The 20,567-nt window shown below is 30.3% G+C and overlaps 2 protein-coding genes across 2 annotated transcripts; one reads left to right on the top strand and one right to left on the bottom strand.

Annotated features, from left to right (window-relative positions):
• The first annotated feature begins 1,125 nt into the window (after positions 1–1,125).
• LOC107907243 (myb family transcription factor EFM) lies at positions 1,126–3,735 on the top strand. The gene is made up of 4 exons (XM_016834524.2): positions 1,126–1,630; positions 2,038–2,667; positions 2,759–2,835; positions 2,967–3,735. The coding sequence occupies exons 1-4, from the start codon at positions 1,438–1,440 to the stop codon at positions 3,480–3,482; spliced, it is 1,416 nt and encodes a 471-aa protein (XP_016690013.1). The 5' UTR covers positions 1,126–1,437; the 3' UTR covers positions 3,483–3,735.
• A 2,075-nt stretch (positions 3,736–5,810) lies between these two features.
• Positions 5,811–9,116, bottom strand: LOC107907244 (zinc finger CCCH domain-containing protein 25). Its single transcript, XM_016834525.2, has 9 exons — positions 8,810–9,116; positions 8,359–8,457; positions 7,758–8,194; positions 7,337–7,400; positions 7,210–7,263; positions 6,805–6,873; positions 6,658–6,723; positions 6,492–6,560; positions 5,811–6,122 (listed from the first exon to the last, which is right to left on the bottom strand). Exons 1-9 carry the CDS (start codon positions 8,918–8,920, stop codon positions 6,042–6,044), a joined length of 1,050 nt encoding a protein of 349 aa, XP_016690014.2. The 5' UTR covers positions 8,921–9,116; the 3' UTR covers positions 5,811–6,041.
• Positions 9,117–20,567: the final 11,451 nt, after the last annotated feature.

The raw sequence follows: 20,567 nt of genomic DNA, 5'->3' as shown, positions 1-20,567 counted from the left end.
ATATATAAGAGTGGGATTGGAATTCCGACCCGAACCCGGATCTTCAGCAGTGATTCATATTAGTATTAATATATATAAATAAAGAATAGTTGTGAAGGGAATCTTGTTACCTTCGTAGCCACTTCATTAAAGTGAGTAGCAGAAGAAGATTCCCCGGCTCTTAAGCTGCTTTATAATTCTTTTAGAGGATGGGATTTTGGGGGGGCTTTAAGCTGCCCCCTTGTGGGTTGTGTTCCCTTAATTTAGAGTCGTAGAATTGGAAATAAGATATTCTTTCCTTAGCCCCCAAATATTATATTCTTTTGGGATGAATGTTTGGTTTTTTAGATTAGATATTCTGCACTCAATTTTAGGGCAATTATGCACCTTTTGAAACCATAAAGAAACTTGCTTACTTAATTTCCTGGATTCAGACGATACATCTCTCTCTCTCTTCAGTGTGGTGGGTTAAAAACTAAAATTAATTGCCATAAATTATTGATTCTTTGCATATTTTTTTCAAATTAATTAATCTGTGTAGAATCTCTCTTCTTTTTTTTTCATACTTTATGTTACTCAAAAGAAAGGGAGATAAACATATTATCTCAGGTAATTAATGAAGCCTGTTTGTTACCGTTCACGTGTCCAGCATCCAATTTTGATTGGTGATTGGAAGATTTTTCTGGATCTAAATTAAAGCTGAACAAATGTTGTAATTACCATATATACTACACTAAGCCTATGCAAGGATTCATTATTCTTTTTCTTAAACATGATTAGCTTTTAAATCCCACACCCTTAAATTAAGTTGTGAGTTTATTTCAAATATCCAACCTTTTCTTTTTATAAAGAAGGGAGAAGAATCAAAGGTTAATAAGGTTATTAGTAACAATAAAAAAAAAAGTTGACAGAAATTTTAAAGTACAAACAGTAATAAGAAGAATCATCTTTTGTATTAGATGATTTTGAATTTCGTACACAGGCTAAGCACATGATCCTCTTGTTGTCAGACCTTCTTGATTCCCTTCTCTCTCTCTCTTAATTTTATTTTTAAAGCATTTTTTTTTTTTGCAAGAAGTTACCATCCCCTCTGCTTTATCCCCTTCCCTTATTTAGCTTTTTCTTTCTAAAACCCCACTTTATTCCCCCACCTGGTGGACTCACCCCCTCTAAAAGAGACGATCCCTCCCATCGAATCCCCCTTGTGTTCACAACACAACAGACCTCCCCTTTCTTCCCCTTTTTCTTTCTCTCTTTCAACTCAAAAACCTAGAAAGACTCAAAGCCAATACCTTCATCCTTTGTTTCTTTGCATACAAACAAATCTTATTGTTTTGTTGCTATTATAGCATGACTGGTATTGTTCCAAACAACAGCTTTTCCTGAGAAGAAACAAAATATACACATTTAAGTTTCTTGCTGTTTTGTAAACCCTAAAAAAAGAAAGAAGGAAAAAACATGGCATCACCTACTGGATTAACCCTTGACTGCAAACCCCACAGTTATTCTATGCTATTGAAATCATTTGGAGATCAGCAGATTGATCAAACTCAGAAGCTTGAAGATTTCCTTGGTCGTCTGGAGGAAGAACGCCTTAAGATTGATGCTTTCAAGCGTGAGCTTCCCCTTTGCATGCAACTTCTCACTAATGGTAACCGATCATCATTTCTTTTCTTTTTTTATGGATTCATCTTTAATAAACAGAAAAAAATGTTTAGGATCTATTACTTCATACGTTGGAATTAATGTTACCTTTGATTCTTAACCTTTTTTTGTTTTTTAAAAAAAAAGGGTTTTATAATAGAATCGTCATCGCCTTAAGATCCAAATGACAATAAAGAAATTATATTTTTTTTCCGAGCTACTGGTGGATATTCATGTTCTTTCGGCTGAGGTGTTAATTTCCAAATTCTAATCTTTTTTGTCTTATAGAAGTTAGAGCTTGCTTTCTATTTGTATAATCCAATCCCTTTGAATTTAAAGGGGCCCGATATTTGCGTACATTTTCTAGAGAACTAAAGCATTTATTAATGCTTTTTCTTTTCCTTTTTTCTTCAGCTGTGGAGGCTTCGAGGCAGCAACTACATGCATGCCGAGCAAATCAAGGATCAAGGCCTGTTCTTGAAGAATTCATACCCCTAAAAAATTCAAGCTCAGAGAATTCAGACAAATCGCAAAACATATCTGATAAAGCAAACTGGATGACGAGTGCACAGCTATGGAGCCAAGCGGGAAACGAAACGAAACCACCACAATCCTCAGTTGCGTCCCCTAAAGAAGCTGATATTGGTTTCAATGTTAGTCCCAAGTTGGGGTTAGATACCAAGCAGAGAAATGGAGGAGCTTTCCTTCCATTCTCCAAAGACCGAAATAACCCATGCCCTGGTTCGACTTTACAGCCTCTTCCTGATCTAGCTCTTGCCTCTATGAATGAAGATATGGATGATAAGAAATGCTCGGAGGCTGAAAATGGTTGTCAACGGAGAGAGAATTCAGGCAAAACCAGCAACGGGGGAGCTTTGGTTGAACAAGGGAAAGGAACTAGCTGCAACGCTGCTGAAGGGCAAACGACGAATGGTAACACGAATACAAACACTGGTCAACCTCATAGGAAAGCTAGGCGGTGTTGGTCACCTGATTTGCATAGGAGATTTGTTAATGCTCTCCAAATGCTTGGCGGTTCTCAAGGTATCAACAAAATTCATCTTCTTTTAATCTTTGTTGATTATCAAAATGACCGGTTCTGATATGAGAATATTGTGATGATGATCACATGCAGTTGCTACACCAAAACAGATAAGGGAACTGATGAAGGTTGAAGGTTTGACCAATGATGAAGTGAAAAGCCATCTACAGGTAAACTCGCAGTTTGCACTGATCCATGCAAGAAAGAAGCTTTTGTACTAAACCTGACACAGTACAACATTGCAAAATAATATGCCTGGTAATAACGAATTTTGAGTCTTTTTTTTCTTTTTTTTTTACAGAAATATAGGTTGCATACAAGGAGACCAAGCCCAAGTCCACAAGCACCAGGAGCCCCAGCACCGCAGCTTGTAGTCCTAGGTGGTATCTGGGTTTCACCAGAGTACGCCACTGCTGCAGCAGCTGCCCACGGTGGGGCTCCTACTCTTTATGGCGCTCACCACCCGGTTGCTCCCCATGCACCTCCTCCTCACTTCTGCGCATCACCAGTGCCCCAAGAATTCTACAGTACGACTGCAACGCCCGCTTCAACTCCTCCACCCCAGCTGCACCACCACACCCTCCAGCAGCAGCTCCACATGTACAAGTCCACCTCACAGGCACATAGCTTACCGGAATCCGACGTCAGGGGAGCCGGAGACCGTTCCGAGAGCATTGAAGACGGCAAATCTGAGAGCAGCAGCTGGAAAGGAGAGAGCGGCGAAAACGGCGGCGGAGCTGATCAAAGAAAAGGGCTAGCTGCATTGAGAGAAGACGGAGAAGAAAGCAATGGAAGTGAGATCACTCTCAAGTTCTAAAGAGAATTAGGGTTTAGGGTTAGGTTTCAGGTATTCGATGGAATTCTCTACATAAATCATAATGGTATTATTTTGAAAAAAAAAATAATAGTTAAAGAATTATGTTAAATATGAAGAGAGGGTAAAAAGGGCATAAAGGAAAAGTGAAGCTCTGTTTTGTTCTTTCCTTTCTGTGCTTAAACGTCTATTCGGGAAATCATTGAACTTTGGATATTTGTTTTTGGCGTTATCTTTTAACTTTCTTCTTTTTGCATATCTTGACAGATTTGCCCTTTTAATTTTTAGATAAGGCCTACATGCAGATGAGCCGAAGTTCTCATTGTTGATATAATGGGTTAATATTATATTCGGTACTTAAGTATTTCTTTTAAATTTAGTAATAAATTTCACTTCAATATTTAATTTAGTACCTAAATTACGTAATATAATATAATTCGATAAATGATTGACACGTGTGCTTTAGTAAAAAACATAAATTTTAATTAAGATAAGGAAAAGCTCCACTTAAAAAAAAACTAAACATCAAAATTTAGATATCAAGCAAACATTAAAAGTTTAAAACCAGAGTGAGGTAGCAACTCAATAGTATATCAACCCTTCTCATCAATGAGTAATTTTTTTTTTAAAACTATAACAATTTAAAATATATAAATTTCCTAACAATTTTAAAATACCCATTGATTTTATTATTATTTTTTCAATAGAGGATTATTTTGTTACAACACTTCACTTTGATTGATATTTTTCATTGTTCTTATAAATTAAAGATAAATTTATCACTATATATACTTTAATTAACTCTATTTTGAATTTTGTTATTTTAGTTTTATTTGATTGAATTTTTCCACTAAATTTTAATTTAAAATAAATTAATATTTTTATATTTTTCCTTAATATTTAAAAATAATAAGTTAATTAACATAATATTAAAAGTAAATAAAAATAAAATTTTCAAGTTTTTATTTCATTAAATAAAAATTATAATTTAATTTATTAATTTATAATATTTATAACTTGAATTACTTTTAACTATTAAAATAAAATATTTGAAAGAATTTTTCTTATAAAATTATGTTTTCAAATCATCAAAATTAATATTGAGTGGTAAAATTGAATTAAAACATAAAAATTGATTCTAAAATTTAATAAAAACTCAAAACTTAAATCACATAAAAGTTGAATGACAAATTTACTCATATTTTAAAAATATAATAACAAATATTAATGGTGATAAATTTAAATATTCCCATTAATATTTTTAATAAAAGAGCAAGTGGTTGAAATGTGAGTTGAGATAGTGGAATCATTGGAAATATATTTTGAAAAAGATTATAAATAAATAAAGATAGCAAAATAAATATAATATATTGGAATGGTGAATTAATAAGGCCATATATTTTCCCGAGGAATTTAAAGAAAAAAGAAGCACCGAAAGTGGGTGTTAAACTCCTTTACACCTTATAGTCAGTCCGCGTGTATGAGAGCCAGCTCTTTTGGATCTCTGCCTTTTAATCTTTTATTTCATGTTAATCGATAAGCAATGCCATTATTATTTTTAAAATTATTGAATGAAAGCTCTCTAATAAGGGATAAAATAATTAATTACCTTCAGTTTTTCTTTATGGTGTCGGAGATTTGGAGAAAATACTTGCACCGATAAAGAAGCTTTTACCTTTGATGAGAATATACAAAGACATTTTTCAAAGAAATGTTTATGACTCGGCCTTAAATATATATTATTTTGTTTATTACTTGGCAAATTCTATAATAAATGCAGATGGCCACACAGTTCACAGTATTAGTGGATAAACGGTTGCCTGGTATTGAGAATGTTCTGTTAAGCCTTCCTAGGCAAATTGATACTCCTTTGTCGAACTAATAAAGAAAGATGATAGAAGTTGGGATCTGACTGGTATTGAAAATTGGGTAAGGGATAAGGAGATTCCACTAAATATTGTGCGTAAGTTTAATTGGAGGCTATGAAGGGATCATCAAACATTGAAGTGCTTTTATAGAGGTAAGGTTTTACGGGTGTTGGGTATTTGCGTTTTCCTTTGGAATGTAAGGTGTTTTGTCTGGTTGTTTTGGTGTCAGAACTCCATTTGGTTTTCGGCTGTAAATAATATCATGGAATGACTATTGGCCAAAAAAGTAAATGCAATTGGTCATCATGCATTTGGTCATCCTATAAAATCCTCAGGTTAGGACCTAGGATAAGAGACACGGCTCCCATAAAACAGATTTCGGCTGGGAGACCAGCAGGAAAGCACCAGTCTCATGGGGGCGTGTTGGAGAGGGTTGGACAACAGGCCCTAAGCTTCAAGCTCATTAGAATAAAATAATCCTTTCATTTGTGCATCACCCAATGTTATGAGATTACATTAATAAAGAACACTAGAGCATAACAACATTCTAAAAATTATCAGTATATACATCAAAAAAAAAGAAGCTACTTTAATTGTACTTCACTTCTTTCTCATGCTCTATCTACATAAAGGTTTAAGTACTCCAACCAAAACGTGACACATCAGAGGACTAGTGAACTACTTCCAACACAAATCATGCAATCCCATTTGCCAGACTGCCACCCTTTACACCCCCATCATCTTCACACTCTAGCATTGCTGACTCAACAAGGGTCTGCAAGGTAAAGTTTAGAGTTAGTATAGTGTCTGCCATTGTTTCTTCCATCAATGATTCTATAAACATGATCTTTTATCCTCAGTACGTAAAATACTGAACAATGATCTTTGTCCACCGACAAAACACCACATAGTAAAAGGCGATAGGCATCACTCATACGCAATGCAAGTCTTGTTTAGTTGGGTGGCATATGAATCTTAGCAAAGCAGCAAAATTTGACAAATCAAAAAATTGACACATATGAGAAACTATGATATGGAATTATGTAAGTGTAACAGCTCCATAGCATGTTTTCAACCAGACAAGAGAACAGATAAGAAATGAAAAATGCATATAGATCATGATCAACAGACTGAAGAGGCTGACCTGAAGTTCTTGTTCATAGCTTTTAAGTTTTTCCCTACACTCCTTTATTTGCAGGAAACACTTATGCAGCTGTACATCATTAATTTAACGTTAAATTTTTTTTTGTACCAAGAAAAGATAATAATTTACTTCACCCAAATTGCAGCAGCATATTTTGGAGGATTACCTTGGTTAAATGCATTTTGCGGCGTGACGAAACCTTCTTTGCAGCAATTAGTGCATCTTCCAGATTCTGTATGCAATTAAAAAATTATTTGTGACAAAATCTACCATGCCAAATATAATAAAACAACAGGTAATGTCATTTAGATACCTTAGATTTTTTCTGTAAATCCAAAACAATATGCTGTCTCTCTTCTAACCTCCCTTCCATCAGCGAAATCTGATGAGTCATAAAATGTTACTTGTCTTTTCTTACCGCCATAAAAGGTGGAAATGAAATGCCCAAACAAACCCATCCACAAAAACACTTATGTATTGCAGTGTCTTGGAGGATAGGGGAATAAAACAGACCCTAACAATAGAAGGCTGGTTTGACCCTGTAAAAAGCACCTTGGATACTGACATTCTCACTCTAGTGATTGCCATGGTAGTGCAAGTACAAGAGTGTATATGCACACATAACAAATGCATTAGACTGCACCTAGATGCTATAACATCCATCTTCCACACCAGATTTCTTATAAAAACAATACATAATTCCAAAGATGTAGCAAACCTCTGTTTTAAGTTCTTCTCGGCTCTGAATTGATCTTTCCAGTTCTTTTTTCATCTGAAAATAAAACATAATTAAGAAAAGGAAATAAGGATTACGCAAGTAGGCATTAGATCAAAGTTAAGGTTACCTGGTTGTAATCATCACTTGAATCTGATGAAAGCCGTCCTCTACCATGATCATTGCTCGTTGAACTGAAATTTGAAAATTAATGTAAAAAGACCTCTTATAGAAGTGTGTATTGCTAAACTGAAGAAAGATAATGAAGTTCATCCATAAGGAAGAATTGATAGATTCAACTTGTTACATGTGAACATGAAGACCTTAGACTGAAAGCCATACACATAAAAAGATTTGTTGCAACAGTTCATATGAAGTACATTAGAATCAAAATCAACATAGGGAAGAACTTCATTACCAAACATATGTTGTGATGGAAAACAGAAAACATTAAGTAATCAACCTTCGGCAACCCCGAATGCAAAGAATCCTTGAAAGAAGGAAAGAAAAAAAGAGGGTAAGGTAGTGGATGTGGAGTGGAGTGTTCTTACCCATTCCGTCTCCTTGGTTGTTGCTCCTTGTCCTCATCAACACTTCTACGGTTACCATTGGTTATAGCAGGCTCCCTATCTTGATCCAAATTCAGCTCGTGATCCCTATCCCAATCCTGAATATGGTCCCTGCTTTCTCCTTGCATATGATCATCCACATCTCTGCCATGATCTCTATCCAATGAATATTCCCCAGCTTTATCATGTTCATGATGCTCATATCCTCTTTCTCTTCCAGAATCATAGTCCCGAGACCGATCATGCTCTCCGGATCTATCACTATAACGATCCCGATACCGTTCTCGATCACGATCATGATCTCTTTCTCTGTCACGCCCCCTATCCCACTCACTCCGTCTAGGGCGGTCCCTACTGAAATTTGATCTGCCCCCCCTGGTCGTCACTTCATTAACTCTTACAACCCGACCATCAATAGTCTAGTTACAATTTCAAGTTTCAACAATGTTAAAATCTCTACAAGTTTCAACAGTTGGCATGTTCAACAAGACCAGATCTCTAAAAGTTTCAACATTCATTAACTCTTAAAACAAGCAAGAAAGGAATCATTCCATATCCCATGGAACCAACAAGCAATACATACCCTGCCATTCATATCGTTGATGGCATCATAGGCTGAACGAGGATTTGTAAAAGTAACAAAGCCATAGCATTTCCCTCTAGTTGTATGATCATTAACAATCTGCGAACCAACCACATTGTCAAGCTTTAACGGTTCAGAAAACCCTAATGCCGAACATTACTAAAATTCTAGAAACATTTGAGCAAAATAAGAGATAACAATTCCATCACCCGTAAGTTCTATCCGGCATTCCCAAATTAATTCCCGAAAAATATAACAATTGGATTTCTTTTAAATAGCAAAAAAAAAATTAAAAGAGGTTTCCAACAACTATTTTGCCGCTAAAATCTTTAATTAAATAAATAAAAATTAGCCCAAAATTTTGAGAATAAAAAATTAGAAACCTAAATGCATAAGAAAGTAAGTGAACAGTGATATGCGCGTAGGTGAAAGTCAACGGAAAGAGGAAGACCTTAACAGCGACGACGGCGCCGTAGAGGCTGAAGACACGGCGGATGGAGCTTTCGGTGGCGTCGTAGGGAAGCCCTCCCACATATACCGAACTTTCGTCGTCGATCGTCATTTCCCCACTTTTACTCCAGACCAAAGCTTCAATTTTTAATTTTTTTAAAACGAATCTTTTTTTGCCTGTCACAATGGGTATTGTTTATATATTTCTAAATTATTTTATTTAAAAAAAAATTAAGAGAGAGATGATTGAGGAATGAGATCGTATATCCGGGTCAGGCCTAACTTGATCCAACTTCCAAGCTTGAAGAAATAAATAAAAAGAGGGCTGGGTTAAATGCTTACAAGTTATTAAATTTAATTTTTAATCTTTTAAAAAAATCAAATTTAATAAAGAACATGAACAAATTTTTTTTATGTATTTTAACAGCTAAAATATTTTAATTAAATGAAAAAATAAAAATATAATTGCTGTTTTTTTTTAATTCGAAAGTTTTTTACACTCCTAAAATATAATACATAAAAATGTATTGAGAAAGAGTATATGAAATCATTAAGATTTGAGTATAATTTTTTAAATATGAATTATATACTAAATTAAAGGAGTGTTAATGTTGATCTAGTTGCATTAATTTATGTAGTCCATAATCACAATAGTGGTGGGACCAAAATACACTGTGATTCGAGAAAGGGCATTTTCATATTTATTGGTCCCATAATCACATATAACACTACAAAAATGCATTGCCATTTTGGGCTTGGTTTTGCTGTGAAGAAATTGGGCTAAAGCTTATATGGATTCGAAGCTATACGCACTGGATATTCTTGTTTATCACTGCTGGAATTTTGAGTTATTTTAAGAAGGGTATAGGCATTTTATTTCGTGCAATTTGAAATCTGAATTATGGTTTTTATGTATACTTTAAATTTTGATTTTTATTCAATCATATATATTTATTTTCATATTTAATTAATATAATTATATATAATATATCAACATAAAATAGTGTTAATTCAATCATGTTGTTAATAATTTATGAAAACTGAATCGAATAAAAAAATTATGTATAAAATTTTACAAAATCAAAATTTATATAATGAAATATCACATTAAATCAAAACTTATATATAATTTTTATGTTTATCCTTTTTAAGATTGATATTGTCATACCCAAGTTAATTATATAATGTCAAGCCCGATCCAAATGAACTTAGGCCTATACAGAAAATTTTAGCGATGAGTCGTCTGGATTCTGACTTAAGTGGAGCATGTTCCTTATAAAGCGTTGGTGTGTTATTTGTCTTTTGCCGTTAATTATTTTCCAGGAACATCAAAGGCGTTTGTTTCCTAGCTAGCTGCAGATACTGGAAAGACAGCCTCTGTTGTGATTAAGGTTAATAGGAATTAGAGACAATGGTCTTTTTTCCCCTTCCCTTAGGAGGGGGGCACCCCCACCCTAATAATAATCCTAAAACAGAATTATCCTATCTGTAATGATGTTAGGGTTTGGTGAAGAGTCACCTCATGTTTTGATTTTATAGCAAATCAAAGAAAACCCGTTATTCATGAACTAAAACTCGAAATTTTAATTTACTGGATATTATTTTAAAAAATACATACGAAAGAGTTAAATTCAATTCTTAACATATATAATTATTATCCAAAATTAATATTTAAAAAATAATAAATTATTCATAATTCGACTACAATTGAAATCGAGGATAAAGTAGTAGATCTTGAATTGAAATACTAGTGATAAACACACACCTATCATCCTAGCTTTATTTTTTTTAATAGTTTTATTAGCTTTGGCTCTGTGAAAAAGGTCAAGTTTCACGTATAAAGGAGCAACTATTAGTCTTTAAAAACAGTATAAGGTCTGTCTCAAGTAGCTAGCCCCAAACAGGGCATTGCATGCACTGCAAAAACTGATGAGAAAAAAACATATCGTACGTAGAGACTCCTCAGATATATTTCATTTAAGCTGGTCTACGAGAGAGAGAGAGAGACATATATAGATACAATCAAAACAATGGAGCAAAACAAAGTTATACAAAAAATATGGAATCCCAATATTTACGCTCACAATGTTGCCACAAAACAACAAGAACAGTAGTTTAACAGATCGGGTTTTTGGGGTTTTCTTGTCTCACCACCATGGACAATGATTACAAAATCTATTAAACCAACCAGTACCCCCGTCACCAGTTACCACACAGTGTTTGGCATTTTCCTTGCCTTATCGTTGATAGCAAAAGGAATGTCGGTGGAAAGGGTGGAAAAAATTATATATGTTAAAATGTTTTTTAACCCATCAATTCATGGTTATGGGATGTGTAATGACCCGAACTTTAAGATTATTAAAAAGGTGTATTTTCAGATCACTATTTTTAAAAAATAGATTAGAAAATATTTATTAAAAATATTTATGAAGTTAATCGAGTGATTAATTAGAGTTTTAATTAAGTAAATTTAACTTAATTAAGAGTAGTTAAGAAAAATGACTAAATTAAATAAAGGATAAAAGTTGAATTGTAGATTAAAAGAAAATAAAAAGGGACCAAATAGGAATTATGCCTAATGTATGAATTTAGGCGGCAAAAGATGGAAGAGTCTATGATTTTCTTATATTAATTAATTAATTTATTATTATTGTTATTATTATTTAATTGATATTAAGTTATTATTTTATGAAATAAATTGAAATAAAGACAAATGTGTGATGATAAAATTGTACAAATGTAATATATGTATTTGAACACTTGGAATATAATTGTATATTTACTTAATTTTAGAATAAAAAATATTTATTAATTAAATAATTAAATAATAAGATTTTTGTTTGATAAATAAATTAAATAATGTCAATTGTAATGAATTTATTGGTACAAATGTGAAATATAAGTGTGTACAATTGTAATATTAGTATTTAATATTAAATAAGATATTTATTAATTAAATAATTATATTATGAGATTTTTATGTAATAAATATATTAAATTATGACAAATGTATGGTAAAATTTGTGACATGTGTAATAATATAAAAATGCATACAAGTGTTAAATAAATATTTGTTATTAAATAGATTTTTAAATATAGATATTTTATTTTTATTATTATATTTTATATATATAGTAAATAAATAAAGAAAAAGAGAAAGGAAACCAAGAAAAGAAACAGAATAGGCAAACGAAAAGCAGGGGAAGGAAAGAAAGAAAGAAAGGAGAAAGAAAAGAAAAAGGGAGAATTAGGGTTTGAAGGTTTGGAAGTTTAATAGGTAAGTTAATTTAGCCCTTTTTACTTAATTTTGATGTTTTAAAAGCTTTATAACAAAGTTTTGATGAAATTAAATTAATATTTTGAAAGTTATTAGAATTCTAAATATTGTTCATGTTGAATAAAAAAAATGAATTAGGGGTTAGATTGATAGGAATTCAAGTTAGAAATGAAATAAGGATTGAATTATAAAGTAATTCATAAGTTTTATGTTGAAGGGACTAAATTGATGAAATTTTCGAAATTAGGAAAATATGCTAAAAATTTAATAGTTAAGTATGAGTTTGGACAAAATTTGAATAGAAATGAAGTATCAATTGAGATAGAAAAAGTAAGTGAATTTAGTTAAGATTAAATTGAAATTAAAGTAGAAATTGAATCAAAATTTATTAATTAGATATAAATTAGTAGAGAATTAACGAATATGAATTGTTTTAATTCCCATAGCTAATGTTGTCTCGGGAAATCTCGGCTAAGCAAGGAAAAATGGCAAAGACAACGGGAGTTAGCTCGAGAAAATACGGTTTGTATTTCTATAATCCGAACTCAGTCATTATTTGTTATATTTATATACAGATGACAATTGTTAGTGTTGGAATTATGATATTTTACAATTGAAATGGATTGATTTTGGTATGTGATGAATTTATCAAATTTATATTGATTGAAATCATTTTGATTGAATTTATATTGATTGAAATATATAATATATATATGATTTATGTAAAAATTTGAATATTGAATGAATGTTATATTGAAAAAAAAATTATATTGATTGGAAATATGAGGGAATTGATATGAATATATGTGATTATTAGAATGTTATATTGATGAAAGACTTATTAAATTGAGAAAGTGAATCAAATACCCCATTAATAGTATCGGACCAGATTGGATACAAATGGCATGCCATTGGATTTGTGATGTGATGGGGAGATTTGTAGTTCGGCCGAGAAGATGTTTCTGTTATTATATACTTCGGTTTATCCAAAGAGGCATTTAATGCCTTATTGGTGTGTTTGGGAGGATATGATATACTGGTGTGTTATGGAGGATTTATAATATTCCGGGTGTGTTTGGGTTGGATATTCTGGTGTGTTTGGATTGGATATTCTGGCGTGTTTGGGAGGAATCTGCGTATCTATCAGAGTCTGAGTCTTGTTAATAGCGGTAAATAAGTGAAAAGATAAATCGAGTGAATTTGATTGATTGAGCTATTGGAATGAAATGAGAAATTGAATTGAGAATTGAAATTGAGATATGAGATTGAAAACATGAACCAAAAGGTTCATGAAATGAGTGAAGTTCAAATGGATGATGATTGATGTTAGAATGAATTAAAATGGTATATTGTTAAGAAGTAAAGTGTGAATACAAATGAATTGTGAATATATTGTAAAGAATTTATACGGTAAGCAAATGAAAAGAATTGAGCAAATATGTTGTTGTGTTTGTTATATGGCTTGTATAGAATTTTTATGGTAAGTAAATGAAACTTATCTATAAAATAAATAAATGAATAGTTATATTTGTTATTGTGATTTTAAGTTTAATTGTTATATTATCAAGTGTTTGGATTATAGAAATACCACTGAGTATACCATACTCAGCGTACGGTTTGTTTCCGTGCGCAGGTAAAGTAAAGATAGAACGTTGAATCAGCATCCCAGGCCGATCCCGAATTCAATGAGGTAAAGTGTGTTAATTATGGGTAATGGCATGTACCTAGGATGTCTTATGCGTGCGTCATTTTGAATTTGTAAATGTAAGGATGAAATAAATAAATTTAGGTTTGGTTATGGTATAAAATAGGATTTGACTAATTTGGTATGAATTTGAATTTTTGTGGGACAATGTCAGATTGATTTTGGAATTCCCTATTCTGAATTGGGAAAATCATTAAAAGTTGTATAAAAATAATTATGAGCTATAATTTATATGCTTAGAATCTTTAATGAGTCTATTTTCAAGAGAAATAAACGGAAACATCATCCGAGTCCTATGCTATGAGATAATTAAATTTTAGTAAAAAAGGATCGAAGTTGTCATATAGCAGACCAGGGGTAACTTTGAAGAATAAACTGTACTAATTGGCTATATTAAAAATTCTGAAAATTTTATGGTAGAAAGGTATATGAGTCTAGTTTTAAGAAAAATTAACGGAACTTAATTTGAAGTTTCGTAGCTACAGTTATAAATATTTTAGTGACTGCTGCTCAAGAAGACAACTTTGACATAAACATAAGAAAATAATGGAATTGTGTATAATTATTCTGTAAACTCCGATAATACTCTATAACCCTCTTCTGGTGATGGTTTGGGGTTAAAGAGTGTTACAGGATGTATCACTCGTCCCTTTCTATGTACAAATTGACAAATTTGGGGTTTCATTTTCCTTTTTGGAGGGTCTAATCTAATTCATTAAATAATATATATGCCTTTGAGAAGTAAATCTTCTACATGTAATCTAAATAAAAAAAGGTGCATAATTTTTTCGATTTTTCCACTTATATAATGTAGAGCATCTTGTTTCTCATTGGGTTTAAGGGACTTTATATATGGTGGGACTAGTAAGATTGAATTAGGACAATAATTTGAGTCTTTCTATAGCAAAACTTTTACCACTACTACACCATCACAGCATATATGTCTCAGGTGGGGCTTATTCAAGCTTTTTTATGGATATTTTAGTTTGATGATTTTTTCAATATGAAATGGACATTTAAAAAGAAGGGCAGGTTGAGAGGGTGATTGAAGCATTTATAAAAATTTAATTCCACTCAATGTTGCTACTAAACCCATCAAATAATTCTTCGGGTAATTTTTTTATACATATGGAGAAATTAAGAGAAAAAAAAAATCCTATTGCAGCTTTTTCACGAGGGTAATTGAAATAAGATGTTAAGTATGCTAGCTTCATATTCATCTTAAGGTATGTGTCAACATTAGACACATTGTTGATTTATAAGTTTACTCCTTTTAAAGCAGTACTTCAATAAGTTAATTTATTCTCAGAGCTTTTAGAAAAAAATCACTCATTCAATTTAGATGGAGATATTCTTATACTAATAGAGACCTATGGTATACACTCATGATTATCCTTTACATATTTAGCGGGACTAAATTTATATCCTACCACATCATACTAACGGACAAGGGAATCTTTCCTATTAATACCCTAAAAATATATGGAGAAATGATCGGTTTTTTAGCATTCTAAAATTACTCTAAACAATTGTCTTCTTAATTAAATTAGACTTTTGTCTTTGTTATGCCTTTCAGTTCTTTCGGTGAATCAACCTTCATTGCACCATTTTAATCTCTTTCTGATCTTTCTCCTTTATTGTACACCATATCAACAAAATATATGAAAATTAACCATTTCAGAGGTTTGAGGTTGTCCTTCTCAAGAGCGTTGTCTCTAGTATTCCAATTTAAGATTTTTTTTTTGTTAAGAATACAATTTGACTTACCACCATACGTTATAGCACACCCATGATGTGATAAAAAATCATATACAAAATATATTTATTAAAAGTTAATTTAAGTAAAAATCAGAAAATATGTAGATAAAATGATAATTCACTATGTGCAGAATTTTATATAAAAATCAACATGTTTTTTTATAAAAACTTCAAATGGTAACGTATAAGCCATACATAAACCCCTTTTGTCTTAGGATTTAATTTACAACGCATTGTATGGCTCAACCACACAATTTTCAAGTACTTTAATTTTGGCAGTTTCAGTATTAGATCCCATTTATAATTCTTCATTCAATACCATTTTTCTTGGCTCTGCCGATGATAGTAAAATCCCATTTGTAATCATTTATTACTTTCTTTAATAATTTGTAAACTTTAAGTTTATTATATTTTAATTAACACGTTTAAATGGATTTTCAATTTTTTGTTGAAGTTTACGATATATGAACTCTACCGAATAAATTTTAAATGTTATTTGAATTCTATATAATTTTATTTTAATTATAATTATTTAAAAATATTTTAATTATGATTGTGGTAGGTAAATAACTTGGATTTTTTAAATTTTGTTGACATTTATATCTATACAACTCTTTTACCCAAAATAAACCCTAAACCCTTGTTGAGAATAGAATCCCACCCCGCACCCCCGACTTTCTTTTTCATCATCACCATATCTGACATTTTTTACTTTCTCCGCTTTTTATGTTGCAAAAACTATTGCGTATTTTTCTTTGACCCCGTTAACATTACTAGCTCATCCAAATATTCCTTCAATGTTTTCATTTTTTTTATTGGGATTCATGTTTATCATTTTTAAGTTTAATTTTATCAAGGATTCATGTTTTCTGCTTAAAAGTATTGTGTCTTATTGCATCAATATTTGTTAATAATCAGTACTCCCACATTAATATAATATAATAACATTTTATTTTGACCATCATCACGCTTACACTTACATGTTATATACATATTTTTGGTTCCTAAATTTGACAATTAAGTTCATTTTTGATACTTGTACATTTTTTTTCTATTTTGTTACATGAACTTGACACTTAAGTTTATTTTGATCCTTAAATTTGAAAAAAAGTAAAAATTTGACGTTGGGGCTCAAAGTGTCATATTTAATATTTTAATAAATGAATCAATGGTTAAACATGTCAGACTATCAGTTCTTAATTCAACCAGTTCGGTTGTTGAACTAACAACAATTAAATATAATATTAAAATTTTATAAAAATCTAAAAATTATTAAATCGGTTCAACTATTAATTTTTATCTCGGTTTTTAATTTTTACAAATTTCAAATAACTTTCAAGTCAATTAGTTCAATCTCTTTATTCGATCCATTATATCAATCAATTCTTAGTCCATACGATCCTATCATATTCAATTATACTAATCATATCATCAAACTTTCACAAAATTTAAATACTAAAATCATTAGTAAAAATGTCACGACCAGAAATCCACCCGGCCCCACGCAATTTTCCCTCCCCAACCACTTCTTTTTCTGATTAAACACTTAAGAGACCCAATTTCAGTTAAAAAAATTTCAAGCTAATTCCAATATATATACATACACATATATGTATAACAGTTTGAATCTGAACATGTCTGAATTTTGATAATATTTTGTGAAGCGCAATATCAAACATGTAAATTGTAAAGAGTATGGAATTTTGGACACATCGGTTAAAAACAAACTTGAGGCATAGATTTATTACAATAAGGCCAATGTTTTTTTAGCTCTTGTTTCATGGAATCTGATGTCCTGTTTTAGTCAAAAGGTATTAATGTACGTATATCATGATATATTTATGTAGCAAGTACTAATTTGGTAGCAATCCAGATCTGCTGCATAAAGCAATTTGCGTTATCAAACCTTTTACAGATGGAACAGTACTTCTATATACATACTTACCACTATAAAAGTAGGATCCCCCATTTAAGCAGATCGTGCATGTCTCTATATCGTATATTCATTTTATCAGACATAGCATCGACAAGTTAGTGTGAAGTTTACGATATTGCAAAATGTTCTACAGACAGGGACCTGCCTTATTCTTCGATTTCAGGGTTTTTTTAACCCCTTTTTCTTAGGCAGACTATACTTTGATTTGCAATTAGTTGCTTAATGAAAGAGTTAATTAATATTGAAATTAATTGGGAATTCACGGATTTAGTGTTTTGAAATTTTTGATTGCATAAAGTACGTAAAAATCGAATCGTTTATGGCATGTGATTGGTTGAAACATGTTTCTTTATTTTTAAGAGAACAAACCTTTTTGTTTATACTATCTTCTACATCAATACTATTACTTGTTACATGTATGTTACGCACTAACTGTACAATTGTGAAATTTGAGCATTTAATTTAGGGCATTTGTTCTTTGGGTACGGTGTGCTGTACCCTAAGTTGGTACAACTTTTTTTTCATCTAATTTTCGAACGTAATTTATTTACTGGAAAAAAACAGTTTATTTCACCGAATGTAACATTACATTGTATAAACTTACAATTCATAATAAAATTATATTATTTTTATTTTCAATGTTTTAACCATCCCGTAATTTTACATTTTTAATTAATGTTAAAATGTCGGATTATAAAATGTAAACTCAGTACCATTCATTCTTTAAATTATATTAAATCACGTGCGTAATTTTAAATTTTGAATCAAAATACTCTTCATTTTCATTGTTTTGATAAGTTTCATCCATTTATCTTAAATAAAAGTCAAGTTTAATTTTAAAAATGTCATATATTAAAATTATAATTCATATACTTACCCTAATTATTTATTTACTAATATACTAATTATGATTATTATAATTTATAATTATGGCGGGTGATGAAATATTTTTTTCATAAATTATTATAATTAAAATTTATAAATTTATTTTAATATAATGTATTTATTTATTAATTTATAAATTAAATATGAAATATTATAATTTATCGTCATTTTATGAAAATCAAGATAAAATATTAAAAAAATTAAACTTATTTAATAAAAGCGAATTTTATAACAATGACAATTTAACGGATTGTATTTACCTAAAATTTTATATTATTGTAATTCTATTCTCAAATGTAATTTTATATTTATTGTATCAGGGACAATTTTTGTACAAACTGTTTAGAAATTAAACTTAAAACCTAATCTAATAAATATATATATATATGTATATTCTATAGCTAGGTTTTTTTTAACATTTTTGGTAAGTCTGAGTTTCTAATGATTTCTCCAATCAACAAATAACATACCTTGCTAAATGACACGTGTCTAATTAAGAATATTAAAAATTCTATTAAAATTAATTACATCTTTTTGTCAATTGCTAATAATAATTGGTTAATTTTATGTAGCCAATTATCTCTTATTGTATGAAATTTTGTCTACAATTTATTCGTACTTTTTTTACTCCATAAATAAGAAAATGATACGTTTTAATGTATTTAAACTCACGTCCTCCTACATTCGTAATAATATCTATAATAATCAAAATAAGATTCAATCCACATAAATGCATCTACTTAACTACATGTATAAAATGATTAAAATATAGAAATACGAATGTTGACTTGACTAATTGAAATAAAAGGTGCAAATTTGACTCTACTAAAAACGAAATATATTGATTACCATTCAATGGCCTAAATATTGCTTTTACAATTAAAAAAGCAAAAAGGTCTAAATACATTAAATTACATATAATACTAAATAATATACCAAAAAATATAATACTAAACAATAATTTATAAAGAAAAAAAATATAAAACAATGATATTATCTATTTTTAATAATTTATTATTACATCAATAATTTCATCCACAATTTTAAAATTTTCTTTTAAATTTAATTTTTTTAAATAAAAATTATGATATACCATTAAATTATTGAAAAATACATACAAATAATATCACGTCACCGTTTTTCATGTATTTTATATATAATATTTTTACAAAACCATTTAACATGTTCATTCTTTTTTTATTCACAGGCTGCAATGGAAGGACGTTCCTCTAAAAAAAAAAGCAGTTGATTTCTCCAATGGAAATTCAAATAATTTATATTTTGTTATATAAAAATTGTGTAAATATTTTTATCTCAATTCATTCACATCAACATTATTATTAATTTGATTTAAGCTTTGTATAAAAGAAAAAATAAATAGAAGTGGTGTTAGTTTTTGAGTTAGGTATTGTTTGCCTTTTTTTTATTGTCTATTAATCCTTTTTTTTCTTCGTATTCATTTCATGCGTATTCTCTCTTTTCAATTTATAAATCTATTTTGTGAGTATTTTTGTTATCTTCACAAGTTGTGATGAACATATAATAGTGCCTAACATCGTTAAAACACTACCGACCACCAACAGTTTATTTTAGAAAGTGAGTAGCTCTTCGTTGACTTCTTAGTCTGTTTCTATTTTGAGAGTTCCAGAATAATAAATGATTTCATGAGTCGGTTTGAACTCGTGTTATTAAGTTTTATATTTTTTTTATTTAATAATTTATCACTTTTAGAAGTTTTTGTCTACTCATGTAGTACACATTTTAGTCTTGCTTATGCATGTAGTCTTTGTTTTTACGAGTAATTTTAGGGTTGATTTTGTTACCATTCTCTCTAGTTTGGTGGATACTCGGTTCTTTTACTGATTTATGCCAGCCACTTTAAACTATCTGGGATTGATTTATTTGTTGTATTAAATGCTTGTAATCACACTTGATATGTTATGCTTGAGTTGTGACAGAACCGATTGTCAACGTGCCATAATATTCTATTAATGTTAAAATTAAAACTTTTGTTATGTTGATAAAATTTATCCTTTAATGCGTACATAAGTATTTGTTATTTTTTTCCTCAAATTATAAGGTGTTATGAATTTTTTTTACAGAAAAATAAATAAAAGTAGAAAATATTATGATATAAAAAGAATAAGTAGCAGTAATCTAGTATATAAGAACCTAGAAAGTAGAACCCCAGAACCTGC

Source organism: Gossypium hirsutum, chromosome A05 (assembly GCF_007990345.1).
Source record: "Gossypium hirsutum isolate 1008001.06 chromosome A05, Gossypium_hirsutum_v2.1, whole genome shotgun sequence".
Classification (NCBI taxonomy): domain Eukaryota; kingdom Viridiplantae; phylum Streptophyta; class Magnoliopsida; order Malvales; family Malvaceae; genus Gossypium; species Gossypium hirsutum.
The sequence above is the reverse complement of the archived record's forward strand: the minus strand, read 5'-3'. Positions and strand labels throughout refer to the sequence as shown.

Bases quoted from the DNA above. Each gene is read 5' to 3' on its own strand.
- LOC107907243 (XM_016834524.2), top strand. From the start codon at position 1,438: ATGGCATCACCTACTGGATTAACCCTTGACTGCAAACCCCACAGTTAT. The intron at 2,668-2,758 runs GTATCAACAAAA...GATCACATGCAG, and splicing joins AATGCTTGGCGGTTCTCAAG to TTGCTACACCAAAACAGATA. The intron at 2,836-2,966 runs GTAAACTCGCAG...TTTTTTTTACAG, and splicing joins AAGTGAAAAGCCATCTACAG to AAATATAGGTTGCATACAAG.
- LOC107907244 (XM_016834525.2), bottom strand. From the start codon at position 8,920: ATGACGATCGACGACGAAAGTTCGGTATATGTGGGAGGGCTTCCCTAC. The intron at 8,458-8,809 runs GTCTTCCTCTTT...GTTGGTTCGCAG, and splicing joins GCGCCGTCGTCGCTGTTAAG to ATTGTTAATGATCATACAAC. The intron at 6,724-6,804 runs GTATCTAAATGA...AATTGCATACAG, and splicing joins ATTTACAGAAAAAATCTAAG to AATCTGGAAGATGCACTAAT.